General features: G+C 39.4%; 2 protein-coding genes across 2 annotated transcripts in view; both read left to right on the top strand.

Annotated features, from left to right (window-relative positions):
• Positions 1-8,730, top strand: part of LOC124149462 (exostosin-1b-like) — a 150,612-nt gene extending 141,882 nt beyond the window's left edge. Inside the window, exon 9 of the mRNA XM_048394043.1 lies at positions 2,770-8,730. Coding sequence (XP_048250000.1) covers positions 2,770-3,133 — 364 coding nt within the window. The 3' untranslated portion in view covers positions 3,134-8,730. The remainder of the gene's footprint in view (positions 1-2,769) is intronic.
• A 3,464-nt stretch (positions 8,731-12,194) lies between these two features.
• Positions 12,195-27,046, top strand: LOC125378579 (dnaJ homolog subfamily C member 27-like). Its single transcript, XM_048394036.1, has 7 exons — positions 12,195-12,652; positions 15,260-15,342; positions 15,973-16,042; positions 16,909-17,073; positions 20,308-20,424; positions 21,454-21,614; positions 22,477-27,046. The coding sequence occupies exons 1-7, from the start codon at positions 12,581-12,583 to the stop codon at positions 22,607-22,609; spliced, it is 801 nt and encodes a 266-aa protein (XP_048249993.1). The 5' UTR covers positions 12,195-12,580; the 3' UTR covers positions 22,610-27,046.
• Positions 27,047-27,598: the final 552 nt, after the last annotated feature.

Raw genomic sequence — 27,598 nt, 5'->3', positions numbered from 1 at the left:
AACCATACTCATTCACATAATTAGGGACAAACTCGTTAACTTTGGTTGGTTTCACTGTTGTCTTGGACAGATGACAACATGACTTATCACATCCATTAAAAACACAAAATAATTTAGGTGAAATATATTTCATTTTTGACATGATTATTTTAATATTTTCAAAATATTTTTTAACCAAATAACCCAGTAATTATTTTATTTTGATTCAGCGCTTCAGATAAATTTGTTTGACAAAAAAATAGAGCAGCATTTTGGTAACAGTATATCCTGTATGAACACCAGCGTCTCTGCCTTCGGTCTCGTCCTCACACTCTGTGGGTGTTCTCGTTGTGCTTCCTTTAGTTCTGAGCAGGGTGGCCTAGATTAAGTCAGGCCACTATTGATGAAACAAAACTGTATTGATGGACGGCTCTCTGCCTCACTGTCTCATGTCCAGTGCTTCATGTGTTGAGGCGGCAGCTGAAGAAATATTTCACCCACCCACAAATCTGTGATGTAGATGTGACAGCAGATTATTTGTCATGACCTGAAAATGGCCCAAACATGACAAAGTCATACCAGTACAGCCAGTCTGCCATTTCCTTTGATCAACTCGTACCATCTGGAGGGAACATGAATCCAATTTGTAGACAGTGCTAACCTGTTAGGAGCCTGGATAGGTGATACTGCCCTATTGGCCCTGTTAGGAGCTCAGATAGGGTACTGCCCTAGTTGACCCTGTTAGGAGCTCAGGTAGGGGATACTGCACTAGTTAACCCAGTTAGGAGCTCAGATAGGCCATACTGCCCTAGTTGACCCTGTTAGGAGCTCAGATAGGGGATACTTTACTATTGATCCTGTTAGGAGCTCAGATAAGGGATACTGCCTTAGTGAACCCTGTTAGGAGCGCAAATAAGGGATACTGCCCTAGATGACCCTGTTAGGAGCTCAGATAGGGAATACTGACCTATTGACCCAGTTTGGAGCTCAGCTGGGGGATACTGACCTACTGACCCTGTTAGGAGCTCGGATAGGAGGGACTACTGCCCTATTGACCCTATTAGGAGCTCTGATAGGGGATACTGCCCTAGTTAACCCTGTTACACCACGATACACCTGGCTTGATATACACCATGATACAGCTGACTTGATATACACCATGATACACCTGGCTTGATGTACACCATGATACACCTGGCTTGATATACACCAGGATACACCTGTCTTGATGTACACCATAATACACCTGGCTTGATATACACCTGGCTTGATGTACACCATGATACACCTGGCTTGATATACACATGATACACCTGGCTTGATATACACCAGGATACACCTGGCTTGATATACACCATGAAACACCTGGCTTGATATACACCACAATACACCTGGCTTGATATACACCATGATACACCTAACTTGATGTACACTACGATACACCTGACTTGATGTACACCATGATTCACCTGGCTTGATGTACACCACAATGCACCTGGCTTGATATACACCATGATACACCTGACTTGATGTACACCATGATACACCTGACTTGATATACACCATGATACTGCTGGCTTGATGTACACCATGATACACCTGGCTTGATATACACCATGATACACCTGGCTTGATATACACCAGGATACAACTGGCTTGATGTACACCATGATACACCTGGCTTGATATACACCAGGATACATCTGGCTTGATATACACCATGATACACCTGCCTGATATACACCAGGATACATCTGGCTTGATGTACACCACAATACACCTGGCTTGATATACACCAGGATATCTTCCTGACAATACAATCCTGCAAAAATGGCTTTGATTGAGTAAGGACAAACAATTCCACCCATGCCAATTGTACTTTGGGGTTATACAATAAGCAATTCATTAACTCCTGCAGCTTCTGTAAGTCAGACAAGTCTAAATACAGGTTTGAGTTAAGCACACAACATTGAGTTTGATGATGCATCGAACATCTTGAAGACGATGAGCACAGTCTCACGTTGGTTCAGCAGCAGGATGCAGGCTGTTCGCGATGCTAGATGGGTTTAACATGCCTGATCTAGGAAACGTGTATGTTATGAGTATGACAGTGTTATTTACACTAGGTCACTGCATGTTGTTTGCCAGTTATTGGATTCAGAAGTCGCTTCATCAAAACGCTTTTTTTAGCCAAAGGTCAACCCATTGGCTGTCCCCTCGGGCCTGCTTCTTGTCAGGAATGGGTATTTCATGAGATGTGTGTTTATTGAGGACTAGATATAAGAAGTGTGCTGGGCTGATGTTAGTACATGTCTTCTTGATAGGTTGCCCAGAGGGGATGTAAGCAGACATATGGGTTATCAGGGTTAGGAAGTCTCATGAAGTCTCAGTACGGAACATTCTGCGTTGATGTCATAACTAATCCATCATATCCTGAGAGGTTAACAGGATCTGCTTTAAAGAATTTTTTGTTGTTGTCGTTTAGTTTGTTGTTTAATGCCGCACTCAGCAATATTTCAGCTATATGGCGGCAGTCTATGTTTAATCGAGTCTGGACTCTGGAGTCTGGAGTCTACTCTCACGCACGCACGCACGCACACACGCACATTCATATATATTAGGTTGAGTAATCATTATACATCACAAATTTTAACCATCCAAACAATGTGGCTTTTGACTGGTTTTAATGATCGATACAAGGACTACCGCCAATTCGTCCCACGTTAATGACCTCTTGCCAATGTTTTTTGTCTACGCTGACAATGATCTGAAAATGTGTTTCGCTTTCAGCTACTACAACTTCCTGTACACCAACCTCCTGAGCAGTGTGTTGATAAAAACCGTCGACCAGGCCGCAAACTGTGAAGACATCCTTCTCAACTTTCTAGTCAGCCATGTTACCAAACTTCCCCCCATCAAGGTCACCCAAAGAAAACAATACAAGGAGGCTATGCTGGGGGCAGCCAACACCAGCAAGACGTCCCCGTGGACGGACCAGTTTCATTTTCTACAGAGAGAACTTTGTGTGGACACTTTTGCCAGTGTTTTTGGCTACATGCCACTTGTGCGATCAAAGAGTCGGATGGACCCCTTACTTTTTAAAGATCCTGTGTCAAATTTGAGGAAAAAATATCGTCAGATTGAGCTTGTATGACCTCAGGTGTGCTTAGTGAATCTGCAGAACGTGATGTCAGTTTGTCTGTCCAGCTGTGTGTGTGAGAGAGAGAAAGTGAGAGAGAGAGAGACAAGTATGAGCTGTCAACAGCCTGCTTTTGTATGGAAGGGTGTGTTACAAGCAGGTACTGCTCAAATAGTCAAGATGCAAGTCAATATACTTACGCGTTTCTCAAACTACCTGTAGATACATTTCTAAATTTGAGACTATTATTCAAAGTTTGAGAATATACAGGGACCAGTCATTTATATAGCTATCTAAACTTGTGAATTTCTATCCTTAATCTCTTTTAAGCCCATCCCCACTGTCTAGGCAACCCTTCATGGATATTTTACTCCAAACTCTATTGTCCTCCATGATGTCAGTGAAGTAGTTTGTTGCATCTGTAAAATAAATCTGAAAATAAGCCTAATCCATCAATAAAATAAATTATAAAATAAATATATTATTATGACAATATTTCAAGAGTATAAAACCGTATTTTTTAAAGACACGCAAGACCTGTTGGTTTATTACTTCCTTCCCATACAGTTGTCACGTTTTCTGATATATTTAACGTTAATTCTTTCTGACCTCCCACAATAAAATACTGGTTCCTCAATTCAGTGAAAAAGGTTATTTTTTAACGATTTGTGTCATTAACCCAATGTCATTAGTAACATCTCCCTTCAGTAAATGTTATGTTTTCATTGTGCTTTGTGTGAAGTGTTTGAGTGTGTGATTGGTGTGTTTTGGGAACCTGACGTTTTATGAGAGAAATTTATATTACGTGTATGAAGCAAGCTATATATTATACTGATAATGCTGAGTCATGTATGACGGATGTTTGTGTGGAAATATGAACACATATAGGCTTTCCATTTATGCCTTAACATTATGATGTAACAGTTTTAACACTTTTAAGTTTTAACAAATATTTAAACAATGTAACAGTTCATCTCTGCACGTTTTAGTTGTGTTATGATGTGATAATTTAAATTCTATTTCAGTAGATGAAAATGCATACTTGTATTTTATTTGACATGCTATGTTCAGATCAGATTTTTTTGATAGCTATGAAACTGTAGCCTTTCTCTTAATCTGTCATGAAAATTTTATGTGTTAATTTATTTTTTATCACCAGAGGATTTTCATCTCCATCTTGACATCAAATAACGATATTTTACTGACTGCGACAAATGCTAATCTTCCTGAGCAGAGCAAAATGGTTTTCCAATCAAAAGAAGGCAGTGCAAAGTTATTTTCATATTTAGGCAAAAAAGAAATGTACTGCTTTTCAGGTGATTAATTTTTAAATATTGGTGCTTGCGAGTGGAATATGTTTTGGAGGTTTTAGTGTCAAAAAGTGTGATATCAGATTGGCATTCTTCTTGTGTAATGTGGTCAAGGGGAGGTAACTCTGTATATGTGATAATCATGGACATAAAATCCTTTCAAACATTTCTTTTTGTCTAATTGAGTTTAATCTGATTCATAAAAATATATATATATAATCATCAGGAAGTTTGAATTTTTATATTCATGCTTATTGTTAAAGGTGTTCGTGATTTTGAAAGATTTCAGTAATTATTTCCCAAACGGGGGTAAGGTATAACTTTGTCATATTAAAACCCAAACTTCATTTATTCAGTGATCACATACTGTTCATACTTATTGGAACAATCATTACTTTATATGAGTCAAATTTTGATACTTTGAGTAAAGTTATTTCTTTTGTTAATGCATTTTCTGTGCTAAAATTCCATTCAAGATGCAAACAAAATAAAATGGCCATTATGACTTACAATCTTTTTAAAAAAAAATCAATAAAATTGGTGACATTTTATGCTCATTGCAGCAATTACAAATGTACTTAATGATTAAGACTATTCATTCCCACATCACTAAACTCACATAATATTAATTCTTCCTGAACAACTAGGAATTTTTTTGTTGAAAATGTTTCAAAGATTATTTATATTTGGAAGATTTTGGACTTTAAAAGAGATAGTGATTTCAACACAGAAAAATTAATACGAAAGTAGTTTATGTGGGGTGGGGTCTTAATAGGTACGAGATATATTTTCACTGTAGTTCCTATTTATAGGCGCCATTGTTATTGTATTTGGATGAATGCCACTCCATGTTGAATGATGAAATCAATTTAGGAGCAGGTTTGTTTAATTTGCTCTTCTGTATTAATTCAACGGTGCTGCCTTCAAGAATGTCAGATTCAACATGATCTCACTGATTGGCCATGACATCATCATGCATGAAGTCGAACTGGGACTCCATTACCATCGTGATCAGTTTTACATTTTAACAGTAAGGGTAGATTTTACCGAATTTTACTCGGTGGTAATCTTAGTGCTGACAGTAAAATATTGTAGTGCTGATGCTTCTTTCACCATCTGAAAATAAGTTTATTTTTTATTTTTTATTTTTTTATTCAGTTTTTAACTTCCTGGTTTTCTTATGAACATTAATCAGTTGTTTTATCTACAAGAATGGTGTCATCCCTGGATGTATTTATTTGTCATATTCTGAACCTACATGGTTAAGATTTGTTAAAACGTTTATGTAAATATTATTACTTGTATGTCGCGATTGTTGTACATTCAGTATTTATATAACACAGGGCATTTATTCCCATTAAGAATGTTATGGCCAATACATATATAGGTTTTAAACGGTTATTTATTGGATGATTCTCCAGTACTGTTTTCCATGTCGTTCCCCACATCCTGCTTTGTCAAACCTCCAATCACTATACATGGAACAATTGGGTCTAACCAATCAGAACTTCCCTTAAAACACATCAAGGAGGTTGTGTAGCAGCAAATTTTGCATGTTTGACATTGCAAGTCATTGACAAATCGGTCAGTTGTTTTCAAAGTATTATAAGAACAATTTTACAACATTAAACTTCTGGGCCTTATTTCCCCAAATTGTCTTAGGACTATGATTCTTGCAATTCATCTGCCTTATCAAAGTCTTGTGCACGTTATAGCACTTTGGTAACAATTTTTAATCAGTTTTAATCTTCAGTTAACAAATTTCAGTGACTGGCGCCAAAAGCCACAATCCAAAAATGAAAATAGTATAATGTTATTTCCATTTATTTGATCGCTTTGTTGGACTCGAAAAAAATATTAAGACAACAAAAAGTAACTTAAATTTCTAGGTGATATTGAGCAAACGCGTTGATTGTTGCCCTCATGTGTTTCCATATCATGATATCATGTACTCATAGGATACATTACAAAAATAAGTCCAGATATCATTATACATTGGACACCTTTCATAACCTGATAGTATGATAATGGGATTAGATTGCGTACTTCAGTTCGGATTTGTTGACTGGTATTTCTGGTGTAAGTGTTTGCAATGAGCAGCTGATAATGTTTTTTGATATAGGGAAGAACATCGTGTCAGTGTTGAAACTTGAGTTTATTAAAAATGTAAGTAAATTTTGGGAGTGATGCGATCCCGCGCCCTATGACAGAGTTAGTGCTATTTTGAAGGGCGCAATAGTGAAGGAACACTGAATTGGGAATTAAAAAAAAAAAATTCCCAATATATGATATTCATGATATGGAAGCACAGTCTGCCAGTAATATCTATTTCACTGGCAATTTATGACGTTATGTAAAGATTTGAAATACAAATTTCTTAGATTTTTCGTTCCCATTGTGTCTGGGGTGTGGTCGGAGGTTTGGCATGCTGTTTCCCGGTTTGTGCATGTGAGGAACTTCATGCACTATTTAGTAAGGGTTTCAAGGACGAGGGACATTTAGATGGGGATAAATGTCATTTTATTGAACAAATTAAGCACAGAGGAAATGAGGGAGACCCACAAGCATTGCTGGTCATTGTATGTTTAGAGCTTTATCGTAACATATACCTCATTGAGATATTGATTATCACATCAGCATTGAGTTTTCAAATAATTTGAACACCTCATAGTTATGCAATTGTTAAAGTGTGAATTATTTCAGGATATTACAAGTGTGATACGGCTATTCTCAAATATCTTTATTAAGAGTGATAAAGAGTTCTTTTACATGTAATTCCAAAAAGTTTATTTATTGAAAATCTTAAATTTATCAGAGTACAAAACTATTGACATATATCTCGTAAGTATGTTTGTTTATTCTTGCACATTTGAAGCAAGACCTGTTTCAATAAACTGATGCTTTTAAATTAGTATATGTTTAGAAATGGTATGTAAGTACATTAATACAAATCAGTATGCTTTGAGTTGAAAGATTCTTTTGAAGCTTTGCTCTGTAAAATGCAAGACAAAATACACAGTAACTTTATGGATTCATTCCAGATTGCCACAAGTTAATTACTCGCTTGTTGCCTTCCTTCAAATTTTGTCCCAGTTTGGACTGGTTCCAGTTTAGTGATTAAGTTATCTCCCTTGTCCACCAGACAAACAGCACAACACCAGACAATAAAGGACCCTTACTTCAGGTGGAGTTAACATTGTTTCCTGAGTCAATACATAAATATCAAATGTAAAAAATGTTAAGCTCAGAGTTAATCTCATGGACTCAAACCATAAGATGTGCCGTGTCTTCGCATCAACAGATTTGACACACAAGCAATTAGTTTGTTGTAGGCTAATGGCTTGTTAAGGCGGGTGACTTGTTATTTCAAATGTATAGGGGAACATTTCAATTCTAAAACACAAATCATGATTGAAATAAAATGTCCAAAATGATACAGAATTGACATGTCATTAATGCATAGAGGTCTCAGATTGGTTGAAAATGTTTAAGAAAAAGGAGAAATTGGTATTACTTTATATATATATATGAGAATGTAATATGATACCCTCAATTCCTACTATAACATATGGTTGATATTGGAAAATGCTAATGTATCTAGAGGCAATATTTTTGTATTTAATACAGGTATTTATTAATGCAAGATTGTTTGATGTAACGTCTTTACACAGTTGCAGCATAACACTGTGGTCACTATTGCAGTCGAATAGACATAACACTGAGTGAGCTTTTCATTGACCAATATTTAGCATGGAAATAACTGTAAATATTTTGTATTAAATAAAGCAACTCTTCAGTCAGCATTTAGTGATGTACAATCTGAACAAGGTCAAAGGTTAACTTGATTATGATGTTGGTGAAGTTTGATAAGAGGAATATTAAGTGGACTTATATGGGATAATGATTTTGTTCAATTTTTTTTTTTGTCGGACCATCTCACTAGACGATCTTCAATGGCGAGTTTTCAGTTGCGTATCAGATTACAGACATTTAGAGATAGTTTTGCGTGTATGGGCTTTTCTGTTCTATCAATTATTGGTGCACAAGTCTGTTGTTCACCCATATTATATCAGATTTTGCCTGTTAAGCAACTTTACACAATGGGCTAGTCCTGTTGGTCTGACACCGATACTGTGCACCAAGTGTTGATACTGTACGGGGGCCCCTGGGTCAAGGTCATGTTGATGTACATATAGGTAGTGATGGCGGCGAGGATGCATAAAGTATGTGTGTCAATATCTTGTGTATATAAATAAATAAACATTTGTACATGCTTCAATAAACTGTATATTACAATATGAATTCAGTCTTGTCTTGTTCTTTTTGACTGTTTCACTCACAGACACATGGAAACCAGTGAAGTTCTTTCAGTAAGTCTCACATGATATTATTTTTGCTTCACACTGATTGGTTAGTTCATGCCAATTGTTTTTATGCCAATTGTTCCATATTTCATTGAAAGCAGTAACATATTGCATCATACCAACATCCTGTTGCAAACAATGGAACATGACATCATCCAGTGGTCATTGCATCACAGATGGTTTCATGTCACATCATTCCAACGATGTATTGACTGAGCTCTGGTCTCCACTTGTGATCAGGAACAGATTTCTAAATTTTCTATTGACAGATAACTTAAATTCTGTGTAGCTCATAGGTGTATTTTTGTAAAAAAAACAATGTCAAAGCTAGAGAATAACCATATATAGTCTTGATTTGCCAACAAAACAGATTCTATTGGGTGTGAAAGTAAAAAAAGTGGTAAAAATTATATGAATGGCTGATACCAGATGTTCATATAAATCACAGCCGCCTCCGTGGTCTAGTGGTGGAGCGTCCGCCCGGAGAGCGGAAGGTCCGGGGTTCAATCCCCGGCCGCGTCATACCAAAAGACTTTAAAAGATGGTACTTGTTGTTACCCTGTCTGGCGCTCGGCATTAAGGGGCTCAAACAAGGACTGGTCGGCTCGGAGTCAGTATACTGTGTCTGAGTGGGGTATTCATGTTAAACTGCGGCATGGTATCTCAGTGAGCTAGCACTATAAATCGGCATCAGTCTGGACTAGTACAAGCAGCAACACACACACACACACACACACACACACGTGCATGCACGTCGCTATATATAAGTGCAATAATCTTGGACGCGACGTTAAACCCAATTTCACCTCACCTCACCTCACCTCACCTCACCTCACCTCACCTCACCTCATATAAATCACACCTTAGTTGTATTCAATGGGAACACATGCCTAAAGTGTCCTTTGATTCTTCAATTGTCAGTTGTGCTTGTGGGTTTCACCTAGTTTTAAATGTCTTGGCCAGTGTCATGTTTGGCTTTCCTCACACATTACGCTCACTTACATAAATCAAAATCAAGATAATCTCGCCAACCTTCACATAAGGGAGAGAATTCTGATCATGCTATATAAGAACTGGTCATTAATCAGTCACTATTGATACATTCATGCACATGTTAGCTTGTGAAACATGTCCCTGACATAGACGCCACTCCAGCAGCCACCTTCCCAAGGCAAGGGAGTTAACTGAGTGTAAAAGTCCTGTTTCCACCCTTGCCGAACTTTTTAAGCTGGAATTTCGTAGCTCGATTGTGGGCACCACCAGCTGCGTTTATGAGTTATGTCCCTTCTACGTTTCTCCCGCTGACCAATCACATTTAACCTCACAAAATTCAAGATGATCTGATTGATACTCAATGTGTTTATTGTAATAAAATGGGTCCTGCCTCGCGAAGTATATCAAATCATTTGAGCACCCTGATTAAAAACATGAAAAGATAAGGAAAACATCTGACCAAGGCCAGTTGGTGGAAGACATGCTCCGTAAATCCCGCAATCGACGAAAAACTGCACGTCAGTCGCCATGTTGTTTATGAACCGAACGTTGATTTCGATACGCGGTTTTGATAGGACTATGCATAAACTCGTTAGTGTCAGTCCAACCAAGTATATAACTCCATAAATCCAGCCCAGTTCGGCAAGGGTGGAAACTGGACTTATAATGTCATTTCCTGTTTGATTAACTTGTCCACTTAACAAAACGAATGAAGATGTATGGGATACAGGCTAAACGGCACCTCAGCAAAACGTCACCAATTTTTCGGGCGAAAACGGCACCTCATTAGGCGAAAACGGCTACCAGTTGTCGGGCGAAAACGGCACCTCTATTTTAAATAACGATAAGAACGATTTATGTGGTAGTATATATGCTTTATGTGAATGTATTTTCATGTGAGTTTAATTTCATGTATTTCAGTGCCAAGGTTAAAAAATAATAAGGTGACGATTTCGCTCGGTGACGTTTTTGCTGAGGTGCCGTTTCAGCTATCTGCCAAGAAAACAGGCGAGGTGAGGTGAAATGGGGTTTAACGTCGTGTCCAAGATTATTGCACTTATATAGCGACGTGAATGCACGTGTGTGTGTGTGTGTGGCTGCTTGTACTAGTCCAGACTGATGCCGATTTATAGTGCTAGCACACTGAGATACCATGCCGCAGTTTAACATGAATACCCCACTCAGACACAGTCAACTGACTCCGAGCCGACCAGTCCTTGTTTTAGCCCCTTAATGCCGAGCGCCAGACTGGGTAACAACAAGTACCATCTTTAAACGTCTTTTGGTATGACGCGGCCGTGGATCGACGCCCCGGACCTTCCGCTCTCCGGGCGGACGCTCTACCATTAGACCACGGAGGCGGTCCCCAAGAAAACAGACATTTGTATGTCTCCTTCACTTCCCGTCCTCCATCCATTCAGATAAATATAATTGAGCCATTTTAATGAATACACGGGACAGCGTTTGGTTGGAGTTAGAGCACATTAACCCCTTTCCTTCAATGTGAAGCATAGGCTATGTAGTAAAAATTCAGTACTGTTTTTAGATATTATTATGACACCGCCATAAATGGTTGCTCCCTTACTTTAGATTCATCTGAGACCGTAACGGTGAGCTGAGAACTGGTGTAGCAGCAGTTTCCTGTATCCCCTCTTCCGCTTATCGTTTCAGTGGCAGCCAGTAGTGATACATAGATTAAACCGACGTAAAATGATGAACGGAAGGGATACAGTAAGCGCATCAACAAAAGTTTCATTTTTCATGACAGGAAATTATAATGCTGTTTCAGATGGAGTGTGCAAAGGTTTCTAAGCTTACTAATTCTCAGTACGAGTGAGATCAAGCTTACTTTATCTTGTATAGCAGCCTGGCGAGTTACAGCCCTCATGGCCCCAGTTCTACCATACATCACAGGTATTGCCTAAAGTAAAGTTTCATGGGAATTATTTGCTAAAAGAACCTGTTGTTACATATACAAGTGACGAAGCACAACAGGAGCCAGGAATCATCTTCAAATAAGTGTTGCTACACTGCATCATGGCACAAATTCAAATACTCTCTGGAACTTGATATCAGGAAGTCTACTGAAACAAAAATTGTGACAATGTCTTGGTATATCAAGCAAATTAGCTGGATGACTTTAATGTGAAATTCCAATATATGATTCAATATGTGGTGTCAGTTGTAAGATGCTGACAAGAATCTTCGAGTAAGCACAGACACGTTACCGACCATTTGAATCGAAATAACAGTGGCGCTTAATACATATATTTTATGGTCTCTTCTATTAATTTAACCACTATTGGAGTTATCCACGGAGTTATCCTTCATCGCGCGTGTATATATACATGAAGAATAGTTACAACCAATCACAAACCGAACAGTATTTATTGCGAAGTTCAGAATCAATCGGAACGTTCTTATGATACCTTCTCTCGCTGTCGAAAAATCATATAGTCTCGTAAATCAGCGACATTTTCCGATTGAGTTGTCAACATTATTTGGGCATGGACGAAACACGGAGGAATTTAGCAACTCAGTGTAGATGAAACAGACACAAAGTAACTTATTCTGAAGGATTTCTATGACATCCAGAGTGGCTTTTTGACATTCGTTCATCTTTTGCGGTAATGGCTCCTATAGGATTAAAATCAAAGTGAAATGTCAACTGAACAAAGTAGCGTTCTTGACAACATACCGGGTCACTGGCAATTTGTTGAACGGATGAATCTCGTCTCACATTACCAGTAATAACAGAGAGCGTGGGAAACATACTCTCTCTGATATCATCCATCATGTCCAACAAAGGTATTCGTCGTTCCCTGCGAATCAAGATAATAAGTATGGGAAATGCTGAGACTGGCAAGGTAAATTTATACTCAGAACAAAGTTAACTTTTGGAAATTCACAAAGAATTCCATCCCCACCTATGTTTGTGTTGGGTTTATCATGTTATAAATCATGTTTTGGTGCTGAAATTTTCAGATTGACATTTGACCCGTGAAGATCCAGCGTAGAATAGAACTTCTGGAACACATGCTTGCCGTAAAAGGCGAGTATGCTTGTCATAAGAGGTTACTAACAGGATCGGGTGGTCATGCTCGCTGACTTGGTTGATCCATGTCATTGTATCCCAATTGCGTGGACCCATGCTCATGATGTCAATCACTTGATTGACGGGTCCAGATTTGGATTATTTACAGACCACCGTCATATAACTGTAATATTGCTGTGTGCGGTGTTCAACAAACAAACAGATTGACATTGACACAGATGCTGATCATTGGTCATATTTCCAGTTATATGGCGTTGCTTTTATGACATCAGCATGATCATCTGTCTTCAAAATATGATCACGATATATCAACCTAGATGTTTCATATGTTACAAAACATTTGCAAACATTGAAACAACAGCATGATGCTGATCCTAAGATGTTAGGGCAACTGCAAGCATGGAAAGAACCATGTTTTTTCCTCATTCATAAACCTGGATAGCTTGATGAATAACACCTACAGTCAAATTGCACCCACCTATAGTCACTTTGTACCCACAGTAGGGCTGGGAAGACTCCATATTTACTACCCGAGTACCCGACCCCCTATTACCTGACCCTACTCAGGTACTCACTGTATGTTTCAAGAGTTTGGAACAAAATGTCTGACTGGGAATTGTTTTACCCCAGCCCTGCCAAAAACGAGTTAGATACATGTATCAAACGATCAGATCATCCGAACACTGAAGTTGACTAAAGCTTTATCTTTACTCAAACATAAGCAAGTCAAAAGGAATGTGTGCATCGTCAGAAAACATGCAAACATTAGCAACTTGTCGTGTAACCACTGAGCTATAAGTGAGTTTTTGTCATTAAACAATACATCACATGACTAACCATGGATCCAGGTAGTCCTACTAGGACTCACCCGACCCAAGTACCCGAGTTACCCGTCCTAGCCCTAACCCACTGTGGGTCCTAGCCCTAGCCCACAGTGACTCCTGGGAAACCATGCTTCACAGTTTGCATTTGATTTGGGAGCATGTCATTTCCGATCTGAACTAGTACAGAGTGGAATCTCTATCTTGTTTTGTGGCATATGGTACAAGTGTCCCACTGAGCCTTAATATGTAAGTCCTTGTTCATCACCGACCATGCTGACTGACCTATAATCAACCTGACCCTGAAGTTAGTATTCTTTTAATGCTAAATTCAGTTCTGCATTGTGTTGATATTGTTCTTTCAGTTCCAGAGTAGCACCATTTGATATAAACAACAACTTCTCTCAGTGTATACGCTTGTTTACTTTATCATCACCAAAGCATAACTGACTTCCAACTGTCACAATCATTATGTTACTATTTCTAAGGTTACAGTAACACACAACGCTCAATTAAGAATGCTTATACTAACGAGCAGTACTATGAAGCTCCACATGGGATTGCAATGGCCATGACTGTTATTATCCCTCCACCTCATATGCTACTTGCTCCTGTAGCAATGGGGGGGCACAGGTGGCCCAGTCGTCTATGGCGCCACAATTCGCTGTGCAGACTGATCCTTTAAGCACGCCAGAAACCTATGATTGTGGGTTCGAATCTCGGTTCGCCCCGATTATGTTTCTAGATTTGTCAGCACCATACCCGTGCTCGTGGATTTCACCGAAGTGGTAAACGTCTGAGAACTGCATCACTTAGGGCTTTCCTCCCACATTAAGCTGACACGCCACGATATAACTGGAATACTGTTAAAAGCGGCGTTAAACCCAACTCACTCACTCACTCACTCCTGTACCAATGGTCAAATGTTCCAAATCAGGGTGTGAGGCATCATTGTTTTTCATTTAATCAATCAACTGGCGATTCTTATGCATGTACTCGTTTTTTAGTATTGGTTGGGCTTAGGCCTGAGACAATACACCATATGCGCGATCGGATACGTATCACGATACTTTGCTCACGATCTGATACATATCACGATACTTACATGTGCTCTTATCTTCGTAGCATAAGCCATCTTTTTCATAGACAGGATGGCCAAAAACCTGGCACACCATCAATTTACAGTTGGCAGTGTAAAGTATGCTGCAATGGATGAAAATATTTACATTTTCACTATTCATTTTCACTAGTACATGTAATTAGTGTTTGGTGTAACATTTGTTAAAGAATTTATTTAAGATAAGATTCAATACTTTTTATTTAGTGTGTGCGACTTTGAGAGAAGTTAAAAATCATTATCCACCGATGCATCGCTGTATTGTCCCACTACTAGTTGAGGTTGAGAATCCAAGAAGTCTACATCCAACAGATTTTTATTTAACATGATATGCAAAGCAAAACACCAGATTTCTGATATTTGAAGAAACATCTTATACATATGAAACTGCCCCGAGAATAGTGAGTTAACATCATCCAAGATGGATCAGGTAAATTAGAACAAAAACATTAACAACACTTTCCTTGTGCTTGCCTTCCAGAGCTGTATAATCAAACGTTACTGTGAGAAGAGGTTTGTCCACAAATACTTGGCTACTATAGGCATCGACTATGGCGTCACCAAGTAAGTACATCACTGTTGATTTTCATTTGGTGGTTATTGTTCTGATTTTTTAATTATTATGTTAATAATGCAGCGGTAGAAATTGGCACTAGTCCTGTAGTCCTTGCCAAACTACCCAATAGTTAAGGTATCATAAGGACTAGTAGATACTTGCCATTTTTCAGGGTTTTGCTATATGTTATCATTATAAGGACTAGTGGACTAAAACTGTTTGTTTCTACCACACAGTAATGTTAGTTTTACTTAGTAATGATAATGAGGCTATTATCTAATCTCTCCCCAAATCAGATCTTTTGCTCAAATATGATCCATCTCTGCATGAAGATCTGAGAATATCTCCAAAGGAGGTCTTGTGAGGTGAATTTTCTACTCAGCCAATGAGTGTTGAGGCTTTCAAATTCTCATTACAAGTTTTATTGTTATGGATATTATCTACAGCCTACAACATGGCATCTTGATAGAAAAGTTGTACTATTAGAGGTGTATATTTGTGTTCTTCGGCATTTTTTGTTGTTGCTGAGATTGACTTTTTAAAAATTAAGGTGGTAAGCAAATGAAGCTATTGTGACAAAGATTTTAACACATACAGATGGTCGTTGTTTAATGTGATCATCATCTTGTCTATTGCAGGATCAGTGTGAAGGACCGAGATGTTAAAGTCAACATCTTCGATATGGCAGGGCATCCCATATTTTATGAGGTACGATGCCTCTTCTTTTGTTGCAATGTTAAAGTTGTGAAAGTAGTTACCTTAGTATGTTCACAGGGTTCACACAGATTTATAAAGTGCTTGAATTGAACCATTTCCGATAAAAAAGTGATTGATTCTGCTATTGTACCATCGAAGAGCTGGATTTTTTTTACACTTCTTGAAAAGTGCAGGAATGTCAATAAGAACGGACTAGCTGTAACAAAATTGCTACTGAAAATTATAATCGGTCAAGATTTAATGCATTGTTTATTTCCTGCTGCTTAAAACATAAAAAAGAAAGACTGTCTTCTTTCTGTGGGTTACGTGCATCAATTCCTTTGCTCATTTTATTCCTGAATATAGTTTTATTAACATTATCATGAGCAGAACTTGAAACTCTGGACTGGTTCCTGTTTCTGCGACAGACCAAGCAGAGGATCCGGAAAATAGCCAAATTGTGTTTAAATCATAGGGAAATGGGTTTTAAAGTTTCAAAGAACCAATTGGTGTGTGAAACAGGAAGGAAATTGATTTTGGTATGATAGGCTGATGATGGGGGAAAGTGCGCTAAAGTCCCACAGACAAAGCAGCCGTGACCAGAAAAACTGGTTAGTAATTGTTGGGATTAAATTTACAGGATTTGGGCATTGTGAATCAAGAAAAGGGTCCTTGAAAACAAATGTTTTTCCTTGAAAAGTGCTTAAAAGTGCTTGAATTTAGAGTCCAAAGATCTGAATGAACCCTGGTTCACAATGACTGATTTGGTGACCATTTGAAGAAAAGTTGATATGTACTTGGATGTTGATATTAAAAGAAATATTGTGGATACATTTGTGGTGTTTGTTTTATGATGCATGTCACATGCTATGTTGTAGGTTCGCAATGAGTTCTACCGAGATGCACAGGGTGCAATTCTTGTGTTCGATGTGTCTGACCGTGTGAGCTTCGAGTCTCTGGATGCGTGGGTGCAGGAGATGCACAATGAGATGGGAGACAAGACCGAGGTTGACAACACCATTGTGTGTGTGTGTGCTAACAAGGTGAGAGATGGACACCCTTGTGTGTGTGCTAACAAGGTGAGATATGGACACCCTTGTGTGTGTGCTAACAAGGTGTGGTATAGGCACTCTTGTGTGTGTGCTAACAAGGTGAGATATGGACACCCTTGTGTGTGTGCTAACAAGGTGAGATATGGACACTCTTGTGTGTGTGCTAACAAGGTGAGATATGGACACCCTTGTGTGTGTGCTAACAAGGTGTGGTATAGGCACTCTTGTGTGTGTGGTAACAAGGTGAGATATGGACACCCTTGTGTGTGTGCTAACAAGGTGAGATATGGACACTCTTGTGTGTGTGCTAACAAGGTGAGATATGGACACTCTTGTGTGTGTGCTAACAAGGTGAGAGATGGACACTCTTGTGTGAGTGTGTGCTAACAAGGTGAGAGATGGACACTCTTGTGTGTGTGCTACCAAGGTGAGAGATGGACACCCTTGTGTGTGTGCTAACAAGGTGAGAGATGGACACCCTTGTGTGAGTGTGTGCTAACAAGGTGAGAGATGGACACTCTTGTGTGTGTGCTAACAAGGTGAGAGATGGACACCCTTGTGTGAGTGCTAACAAGGTGAGATATGGACACTCTTGTGTGAGTGCTAACAAGGTGTGGTATAGGCACTCTTGTGTGTGTGCTAACAAGGTGAGAGATGGACACCCTTGTGTGAGTGCTAACAAGGTGAGATATGGACACTCTTGTGTGTGTGCTTACAAGGTGTGGTATAGGCACTCTTGTGTGTGTGCTAACAAGGTGAGATATGGACACCCTTGTGTGTGTGCTAACAAGGTGAGAGATGGACACTCTTGTGTGAGTGCTAACAAGGTGAGAGATGGACACCCTTGTGTGTGTGTGTGCTAACAAGGTGAGAGATAGACACCCTTGTGTGTGTGCTAACAAGGTGAGAGATGGACAGCCTTGTGTGTGTGCTAACAAGGTGAGAGATGGACACCCTTGTGTGTGTGCTAACAAGGTGAGAGATGGACACCCTTGTGTGAGTGCTAACAAGGTGAGAGATGGACACCCTTGTGTGTGTGTGTGCTAACAAGGTGAGAGATTGACACCCTTGTGTGGGTGCTAACAAGGTGAGAGATGGACAGCCTTGTGTGTGTGCTAACAAGGTGAGAGATGGACACCCTTGTGTGTGTGCTAACAAGGTGAGAGATTGACACCCTTGTGTGTGTGCTAACAAGGTGAGATATGGACACTCTTGTGTGAGTGCTAACAAGGTGAGAGATGGACAATCTTGTGTGTGTGTGCTAACAAGGTGAGATATGGACACCCTTGTGTGTGTGCTAACAAGGTGAGAGATGGACACCCTTGTGTGTGTATGCTAACAAGGTGAGATATGGACACCCTTGTGTGTATATGCTAACAAGGTGAGAGATGGACACTCTTGTGTGTATGCTAACAAGGTGAGAGATGGACACCCTTGTGTGTGTATGCTAACAAGGTGAGAGATTGACACCCTTGTGTAAGTGCTAACAGGGTGAGAGATGGACACTCTTGTGTGAGTGCTAACAAGGTGAGAGATGGACACCCTTGTGTCAGTGCTAACAAGGTGAGATATGGACACTCTTGTGTGTGTGCTAACAAGGTGAGAGATGGACACCCTTGTGTGAGTGCTAACAAGGTGAGATATGGACACTCTTGTGTGTGTGCTAACAAGGTGAGAGATGGACACCCTTGTGTGTATGCTAACAAGGTGAGAGATGGACACCCTTGTGTGTGTATGCGAACAAGGTGAGGAATGGACACCCTTCTGTGTGTGCTAATAAGGTGAGAGATGGACAGCCTTGTGTGAGTGCTAACAAGGTGAGAGATGGACAGCCTTGTGTGAGTGCTAACAAGGTGAGAGATTGACACCCTTGTGTGTTTACTAACAAGGTGAGAGATTGACACCCTTGTGTGTGTGGTAACAAGGTGAGGAATGGACACCCTTGTGTGTGTATGCGAACAAGGTGAGGAATGGACACCCTTGTGTGTGTGGTAACAAGGTGAGATATGGACACCCTTGTGTGTGTGTGCTAACAAGGTGAGATATGGACACTCTTGTGTGTGTGCTAACAAGGTGAGATATGGACACCCTTGTGTGTGTGCTAACAAGGTTAGATATGGACACCCTTGTGTGTATGCTAACAAGGTGAGAGATTGACACCCTTGTGTGTGTGCTAACAAGGTGAGAGATGGACACCCTTGTGTGTATGCTAACAAGGTGAGAGATGGACACCCTTGTGTGTGTATGCTAACAAGGTGAGAGATTGACACCCTTGTGTGTGTGGTAACAAGGTGAGGAATGGACACCCTTGTGTGTGTATGCGAACAAGGTGAGGAATGGACACCCTTGTGTGTGTGGTAACAAGGTGAGATATGGACACCCTTGTGTGTGTGTGCTAACAAGGTGAGATATGGACACTCTTGTGTGTGTGCTAACAAGGTGAGATATGGACACCCTTGTGTGTGTGCTAACAAGGTGAGAGATGGACACCCTTGTGTGTATGCTAACAAGGTGAGAGATGGACACCCTTGTGTGTGTTTACTAACAAGGTGAGAGATTGACACCCTTGTGTGTGTTTACTAACAAGGTGAGAGATTGACACCCTTGTGTGTGTGCTAACAAGGTGAGAGATTGACACCCTTGTGTGTGTGCTAACAAAGTGAGAGATGGACACCCTTGTGTGTGTGCTAACAAGGTGAGGAATGGACACCCTTGTGTGTGTATGCGAACAAGGTGAGGAATGGACACCCTTGTGTGTGTATGCTAACAAGGTGAGAGATGGATGCCCTTGTGTGTTTATGCTAACAAGGTGAGAGATTGACACCCTTGTGTGTTTATGCTAACAAGGTGAGAGATGGATGCCCTTGTGTGTTTGCTAACAAGATGAGAGATGGATGCCCTTGTGTGTGTATGCTAACAAGGTGAGAGATTGACACCCTTGTGTGTGTATGCTAACAAGGTGAGAGATGGATGCCCTTGTGTGTTTGCTAACAAGATGAGAGATGGATGCCCTTGTGTGTGTATGCTAACAAGGTGAGAGATGGACACCCTTGTGTGTGTTTACTAACAAGGTGAGAGATGAAGTGTGTATGGTACTACGATGAAAAGATTACAACACCAATGGTCATAAATAAGAAAGAAATTCTACAGATAAGAAATTTTATAGGCGTTATGTGCCTCAAATCATTGTGATTTTGCTTTTATCAAGTATGATATATTTTGTAGATTGACAAGAAAAGAACTGTTGATGAAATGGAGGGCCGATTGTGGGCCGATTCTCGTGGCTACAACTACTTTGAAGTGTCGGCACAGACAGGGGAGGGAATCAATGACATGTTTCAGGTAGTTGCCTCCCTTGCATTGGTTGTCAGCTATTTTGGTATGCAGTCTCTAGAATTGCCGGCATGTTGGGATTAGGCCCTGGTATCCCTATGCTTGATGTCACAAGTAACTCATATGAAAAAGCATGGTCGTCAAAATGTTCTTAACTAGGAAATCAAAATGGCCACATAAGGCATTGCAAACTAATAATTAACTAGGCTTAGTGATACCTTAACCTGTAGAATGTTCAAAACTAATTGATTCCATTGCACATATGTTATGTTTTGTCAACTACAGGACCTGTAGTAATACTTATATTTATGTAATTTATAGTAATACTTATATATACTTAATTTGTACATGTACAGGTACCTGCCTTACTTCAAGTACACACTTTAACATGCCTCGCACGACAGGTGTATTACCAGCCAGAAGTGAAACAAGCTTAGTAGGGAAATAGTACACAGGCAAGCTTATCATGTTTAGTAGGGTAATAGTACTCACACAAGCTTAGTAGGGAAATAGTACTCACGCAAGCTTAGTAGGGAAATAGTACTCATGCAAGCTTACTAGGGAAATAGTACACAGGCAAGCTAACTAGGGAAATAGTACTCATATAAGCTTCTCTATGGAAATAGTACACAGGCAAGCTTAGTAGGGAAATAGTACTGACGCAAGCTTAGTAGGGAAGTAGTACACAGGCAAGCTTAGTAGGGAAATAGTACTGACGCAAGCTTAGTAGGGAAATAGTACTGACGCAAGCTTAGTAGGGAAGTAGTACACAGGCAAGCTTACTAGGGAAATAGTACTCACATAAGCTTCTCTATGGAAATAGTACACAGGCAAGCTTAGTAGGGAAATTGTACACAGGCAAGCTTAGTAGGGAATTAGTACTCATATAAGCTTCTCTATGGAAATAGTATGCAGGCAAGCTTTGTAGGGAAATAGCACTCAACACAAAGTTATCCTCATAGTCATCGAGGTCATAGATGCATGCTGTTATAGGAAATGGTTAACATTCCCTGATATGCCTGCTTGTCCCCACTGCAGATGTTGTTTGATGGAGTTGTGAGTACAGTAGACAATGGTGGGAAGAGACTTCCTGTACAGACGCAGCTCGGATACACCAAGGAGCAGATTGATGCCATACAGAGGCTAAAAAATTCTAAGTCAGACTTCGAGAGGCTCGGTCTCTCTCCAGGGGCATCCAAGTAAGTGTAGAAGATTTAACACCATGTTTATTGATGTCTCATTAACGTCAGATCTGTTACTCCAACATGATGCCTATCTGTGTGAAGATCTGAGGTCACCTCCTTTGGATGTTGCGTCAGGTGAACTTTCTCACTGTCAAGGATTCGAAATTCTCAGTTTAAGTGAGTGAAGCATTCAAACCAGCGTATCTGTTTTTTGTTTCTCGAAAACAAGTAGTATAGTATAGTGGTACCATTATATTGTTGTGGATATTTCATACATCCTGTTGTTTCTGAGCACAGTGGCAAAGAATATTCATGTTCTGTGTTCATTTCTGCTATACAAATCGAAACATTTCCGAATCAAGGTGATAATAAAAGGAAGCCGAATTGTTTTGGAAAGTTTACAACTGGTTGGCTCAAGAACCCACGCCTCCTTTTAGATTTGTCAGTCTAAGTTTGCTCAGTGTTCTCGTGATGCAACCTGTATAGAGATTTTGTGAGATCTTAATCAGTGCAGAGACGTATGGTATCAGTGTGAACGATTAGATTTTATTGAGAGTTGAAAAGATGCACCTTGGTCATAATAGGATAGTTTGTCCAAGAGGCAAACATAGTATATTGTGCTGATAAACTACACAACTTTGACTTTCTTTCGATATTGATAAAATATTTGTTTTTACTGAAACAAAGTTAACTAGACGTGTCACGTAAGGTGATGAAATGTTATGGTTAGGCCAGAATCCATCTCAGCAACTCAGTGTTATTTTGATGGTCCGAGAAACAAAAAATGAAAAGTGTTCATCACTGCTCACATACAGTAACATGACGCTTCTGTCAACTCCATGGTGTTGTGTAACAAGTGTGTGTTGTGTTTCCCCAGGGATGATGTGAACAAAGCGTACAGGAAGCTGGCCGTGTTGCTGCATCCTGACAAGAGCGTGGCACCAGGAAGTGAAGACGCCTTCAAGTTGTTAGTGTCAGCTCGGACAGCCTTGTTGAAACGATGTCAGTAACAACAGCCATGGATATCATCACTTCATGCAATGGAATTCACTCATGCAATGGTGTATTCATTAACTATCTACCCATGTTTACATGATTAGGTTCATTGGTTTGAGATCATTCAAGGAGACTGCAGTGTTCTGGCATGCTTCATCCGCTATTTTGTCTCGAATTCAAAATACAGTCACAGTCAGAGGCTTAATCGGTCAGGAGTCTGGTCAAATAGTTTTGTTTTTATTTCGACCATGTTGACCACAATGTACTAATGTGGGTAATAGTAACTTGACGATAGTTCAGGACCTGTTCAACTAAGTGACCCTTGGACTACGAGTAACGCAATGCCCATGTTTTAACATACAAGTACAATAATCGCCCTATGGAACGGGAGACAGATTTGTAGTTTGGGGCAAAGACTGCAGTCAGCTCCTTCAAATGAATTGTTAATTGCCATTAAACAACATTATCATGATTATGCATTTTACATGAAAGTTGGTAACAATAATATGTGCAGTTTTCACCGTTGCCAAACTAGGCTGGAATTTGTAGCGCCACCAGTGGCTATTACGAGTTAGTCCTTTCTATGTCCCTCCTATTGACCAATCAGATTCCACCTCTCATATCACTTGCATTTACTTCAAACAAAATGGTGGCGCCCAATCTGGACAATCTGATCGATAATCAAGATCTGTATTGTAATAAAACAGGTCTTCCTTTACCAAATGCATGAAATCCCTTGAGCACCTTGATTAGAAACATGAAAAGATTTGCTAAATATCTGTCGATGCCAAATTGGAGGTACACATGCTTTGCAATTCCTTTTGTCAAATGAAATCTGCAAGTTGAAAACCATGTTGTTTATTAATCGAATGTCTAGTTTGTTAGACGATTTTGATTAGACTATGCATAGACTCGTTAGTCCAGCCAAAATGTAACCCTGGAATTCCAGCCTAGTATCACAAGGGTGGAAACTGGACTTTTCTGGTCAGTCAACGCCCTTGCATCAGGAAGATGTATTCTGTGTTATAAGTTGATTCCTTTAGCGTGTTTAGAACAAATTACTTGAGGTGGAAACATATTCTTATATCTCGAACCTTTCCCAACACAGTTATTGGTCAATAGTTTTGTCACTCTATTTTGAAGTTTGGTTGCCTACTGTTTATTTACATTGTCAATACATCATGTACATTTGATTGAATGTGTCTATTTCACCGTTGTGTCGTTGTTGTTTTTAAAGTCTCGACATATGTGTCATGATCGGTGACTGGCGTGTAGGAGGTAAACTTGCCATGTTTTCAAGATAGAGATGAAATTTGACTCTGCTAAATTTGGATGCAAACACACAGCAAAACCTTCAAACATTGAAATGCATCACCTAATGACATAGTTGTATAAATGGTTTGTTGATCCTGATATTTAATAATTTTTACAGTAAAGGCTGTCCTGATTACTAGGGTTGAAGTGTAACAGGCTATCAGTATTATTATATGTATTTTGAAGTTTTAGTGACAAAATAATAGACTGAACTTATGTGTCTTCTGTTTTTCCTTGTATCATTTGGTTAAGTTGTATCACACTGGTAATAATCTGCGTAGTTGTGCCTGTATCAAATACTGAATCTAACAACTCTTTACAGTTGATAATGGTTCTTTCATATGTAGAATTTGCACAGATTTCAGATTTCTGCATGTAATGAATTCTTACATGCTATCCTATCAGTATTTATTTGTTACTGTATATAACTACCTATTGCTTATACATCTTTTGTATTATTTTTAACTTGATATATTCATCCAGTTTTTATTGTAAAATATCCGTCCAGGTTTTAACTTAAACTATCCGTCCAGGTATATTTTACTGTTTCTGTTTTATATACTGGTATGTCTCAAGCCAAAATAAATATACCACTTGAACATCCAAAGTGAAAAAATATTTTTGATCTGTTCCTATTTGTTAACTGGGAATGTCATGTTATGTTGACCTGAATCTAGTATTTGCAAGGTGATGTTGTGTAGAGATCTGTCTGTACAAGGTTGGCAGGGTGGACTCTGGTGGGATATCAGACATTCTTCACCATAACATCATACATTCAGTTTTGGTGGCTACAATTGTGCTCAATCAAATGTGAAGTGAAGTGCTGTTGATCCTTTGCTGAAATGTCCTGTGTTACATACGTGAGGAGATATGGATGCTCTACAGTCATCTGTGTTGGTGTCAGACAGCTACTGATTGAAGGAAAGTTAATTTTGTTTTATTTTCCAAGCACGGTAGAGCGTACCTAACAAACCATGGAAAGTTATTGTGTGCTTCCTTTACATTATTATCTCCCCTTGTATTCCTTATGCCACGCTCCTTCCCCGCACGTGACACTCTCGGTAACATCTCTACCACTAGTGTGGGCACGGCCATTACAAGAATCTTGAAATTTGCCCTCTTACCCCAAATGTAGTAACGTTCATACTTTTGTTTATATGTTTGGGAATGCCATCACAGTTAATTTTGAAAAGGTTTACGACTGACCATATTTCCCAGGTGAATTTACCTTTTTGTTTGTTTGATCGGATTGGTTCGAGATTACTGACAAAAGGAAAATCAACCAATTTCTCCCTTATATTCTTACTATACCAATTCCATGATAGTTGTCATGAAACAGAAATTCAAATTGACAAACAAAGAAAATGATTTAGCAGGAGTAAGCGTATTCGGGTCACGGCAGTCGTCACTTGTTTGTAAAAATAACAGTCAATCAGTTGCAAGTTCAGCTCCAAGCATGGTTGTAGCCACCTATCACAGTGGGGAGCTTTGACTTGTGGCAGCGATAGTACAGAGAGCTCCACGAACAGGATATAGCTGTGAGGAGCTTGGCCTTATGCATGATAGTGATTGGTCACCTTGGTCTCTTTGTGTTTCCTCTTTGTGTTTCCTCTTGGTGCTATCAAGTTTGTTTCTTCCTTGTAGACTGTTATGGTTATACACATGCTTCATTTTAAATACCTTCCTCTTTCCTGTTTGAAACAAATGTAATCGGCCCTTGTAAACTAGTGCTTGCTCCATACACTGCCAGATGCACCTTACACATGAATAACCCTTGGGGATCTTGAAGGTCAATGTCATTACCTATGTTTCACATATGTCAAAGGCCAAGTTTATTCATTCAAACTTTTATTAGTTAACATTCTAGGCCCAAGTCACATTTTTTAAGCTTGAAACCACACAAACTTGAGAATTTCAATTATTTTTACAAGACTACAACGGGTGTTTCAATTTTGTTAAAGGTCAAAGTGACCATTCAGTTATGAAAAGTTTGTGAACAAGCTGATTTATGAAGAATTGTCATCATTTTTCTAAGACTTCATCATGTTCAAGGGGTGGTCGGGTAGCCCAGTGGTTAAAGCGTTCGCTCGTCATGCTGAAGATCAGGGGTTGATTCCCGACATGGGAACATTGAGTGAAGCCCATTTCTGGTGTCCCACGCCGTGATATTGCTGGAATATTGCTAAAAGTGGCAGAAACCATACTCACTCATGTTCAAATTGTTATTAAGCTTCCATCTGCTTTGATAACTGATGTTCGTTATTGTCCTCCATCTGTCTGAGTGTGAGAAATCATGTAGTATGACTAAGGTACTGTTCCAACTTAATATGTGTATTTACTCGTGTGGTTTTTATGAGGGTGTTTTGGAACCAAGAATGATCGAAGATATGACAAGGTGATGTTTACATGAGATATTTCTTGTATTGTATCTACCAGGGTGATAGTGAAACACATCCAGATGTTATGCTGACATTAGTTGGCTATCCATGCTAGAACCACTCATTCTTGAGTTTTGAAGTACTGTACAAATAGCTGTAAAAGCATTAAAAATAGTTCACAAAATGGATCTGTGAAAGTGTATTTCTGGTTGGATGTCCAGGATATGCTTGAACTCAGAGGTGTTTGAGTAAGTATTGACTGAAATGTTATAGTTTGTACATTTTATGAGATAAATTATTTGCCTTGTTGAATTAATCCACTGTATTTCATTGGACAACTGATAATCCATCCACAATGTATTTTGTGAAAATAAATGATAACCTTCACGGTACATGTAGTTCTCTGTTTAGAAGACAGCCTAAATCATTAGTGAAGCAGACCAATGATAACTGGCTCTTCTGGGTTGGGCAGTAGCACCTCATGCTTGTCTACCTGAAGGATTAAAGGCTATAAGATTGTAAGAGCCAGTTAAGGATGATTGGATGTTTTTATTACAGTGTGCAACTTTGCTGCTTATATGTCATTGTGCCCTTGTGCAGTCTCAGTATAATCAGATCTTAGTGCTCGCTACCGCTACACACAATCTCTCTAAGATCTGTTTTTTATAACATTGGTCACAGCAGTAATCAATGCTCTTTGTTTCTCCGAGAATCGGTTATTTACAGGCCTTTGTTTGTTTCTTTGTTGTTTAATGCAACACTCAGCAATATTCCAGCTATATGACAGCGGTCTGTAAATAATCAAGTCTGGACCAGACAATCCAGTGATTAACATCATGAGCATCAATCTACACTATTGGGATAGGAAGACATGCATCACCCAAATCAGCAAGCCTGACCACCCGATCCCGTTAGTCGTCTCTTTCGACAAGTAAAGTCGCCTGTTTTGGCAAGCATGCATGGGTTGCTGAAGGCCTTATCTACCCCGGATCTTCACGGGTCCCAGGCCTCTATGATATAGCTGGGATGTTGCTGGCTGACAAAACAACATTCACTGTCTTACTGCTAGTATCGGAGAAGAGACCTTAGCAGCTTGTTGGGTACCAAAGCTTCTGACATCTGATCAAACGTACTAGGCGCAACATATTCCTGTGATAATCTAGCTCTGTTTGAAGATGATACAGAAAGATTTTTGCAACAATTTGAGTCCAGGTGAAACCTAGGTTCACCAATTCCAGCCTGAGTCCAAACAACAATTAAAACAGTGGAAGCATTTGACATCACCACTGTCAAAAAAGGTGTCACTGTGGA

Source organism: Haliotis rufescens, unplaced genomic scaffold (genome assembly GCF_023055435.1).
Source record: "Haliotis rufescens isolate VD_foot unplaced genomic scaffold, xgHalRufe1.0.p SCAF_1, whole genome shotgun sequence".
Classification (NCBI taxonomy): Eukaryota; Metazoa; Mollusca; class Gastropoda; order Lepetellida; family Haliotidae; genus Haliotis; species Haliotis rufescens.
This window is presented reverse-complemented; position numbering and strand designations above follow the sequence as displayed.

Coding starts and splice junctions, on each gene's coding strand:
- LOC125378579 (XM_048394036.1), top strand. CDS start 12,581: ATGTCCAACAAAGGTATTCGTCGTTCCCTGCGAATCAAGATAATAAGT. Junction 15,343..15,972: donor ATCGACTATGGCGTCACCAA/GTAAGTACATCA, acceptor TGTCTATTGCAG/GATCAGTGTGAAGGACCGAG. Junction 21,615..22,476: donor CTCTCTCCAGGGGCATCCAA/GTAAGTGTAGAA, acceptor GTGTTTCCCCAG/GGATGATGTGAACAAAGCGT.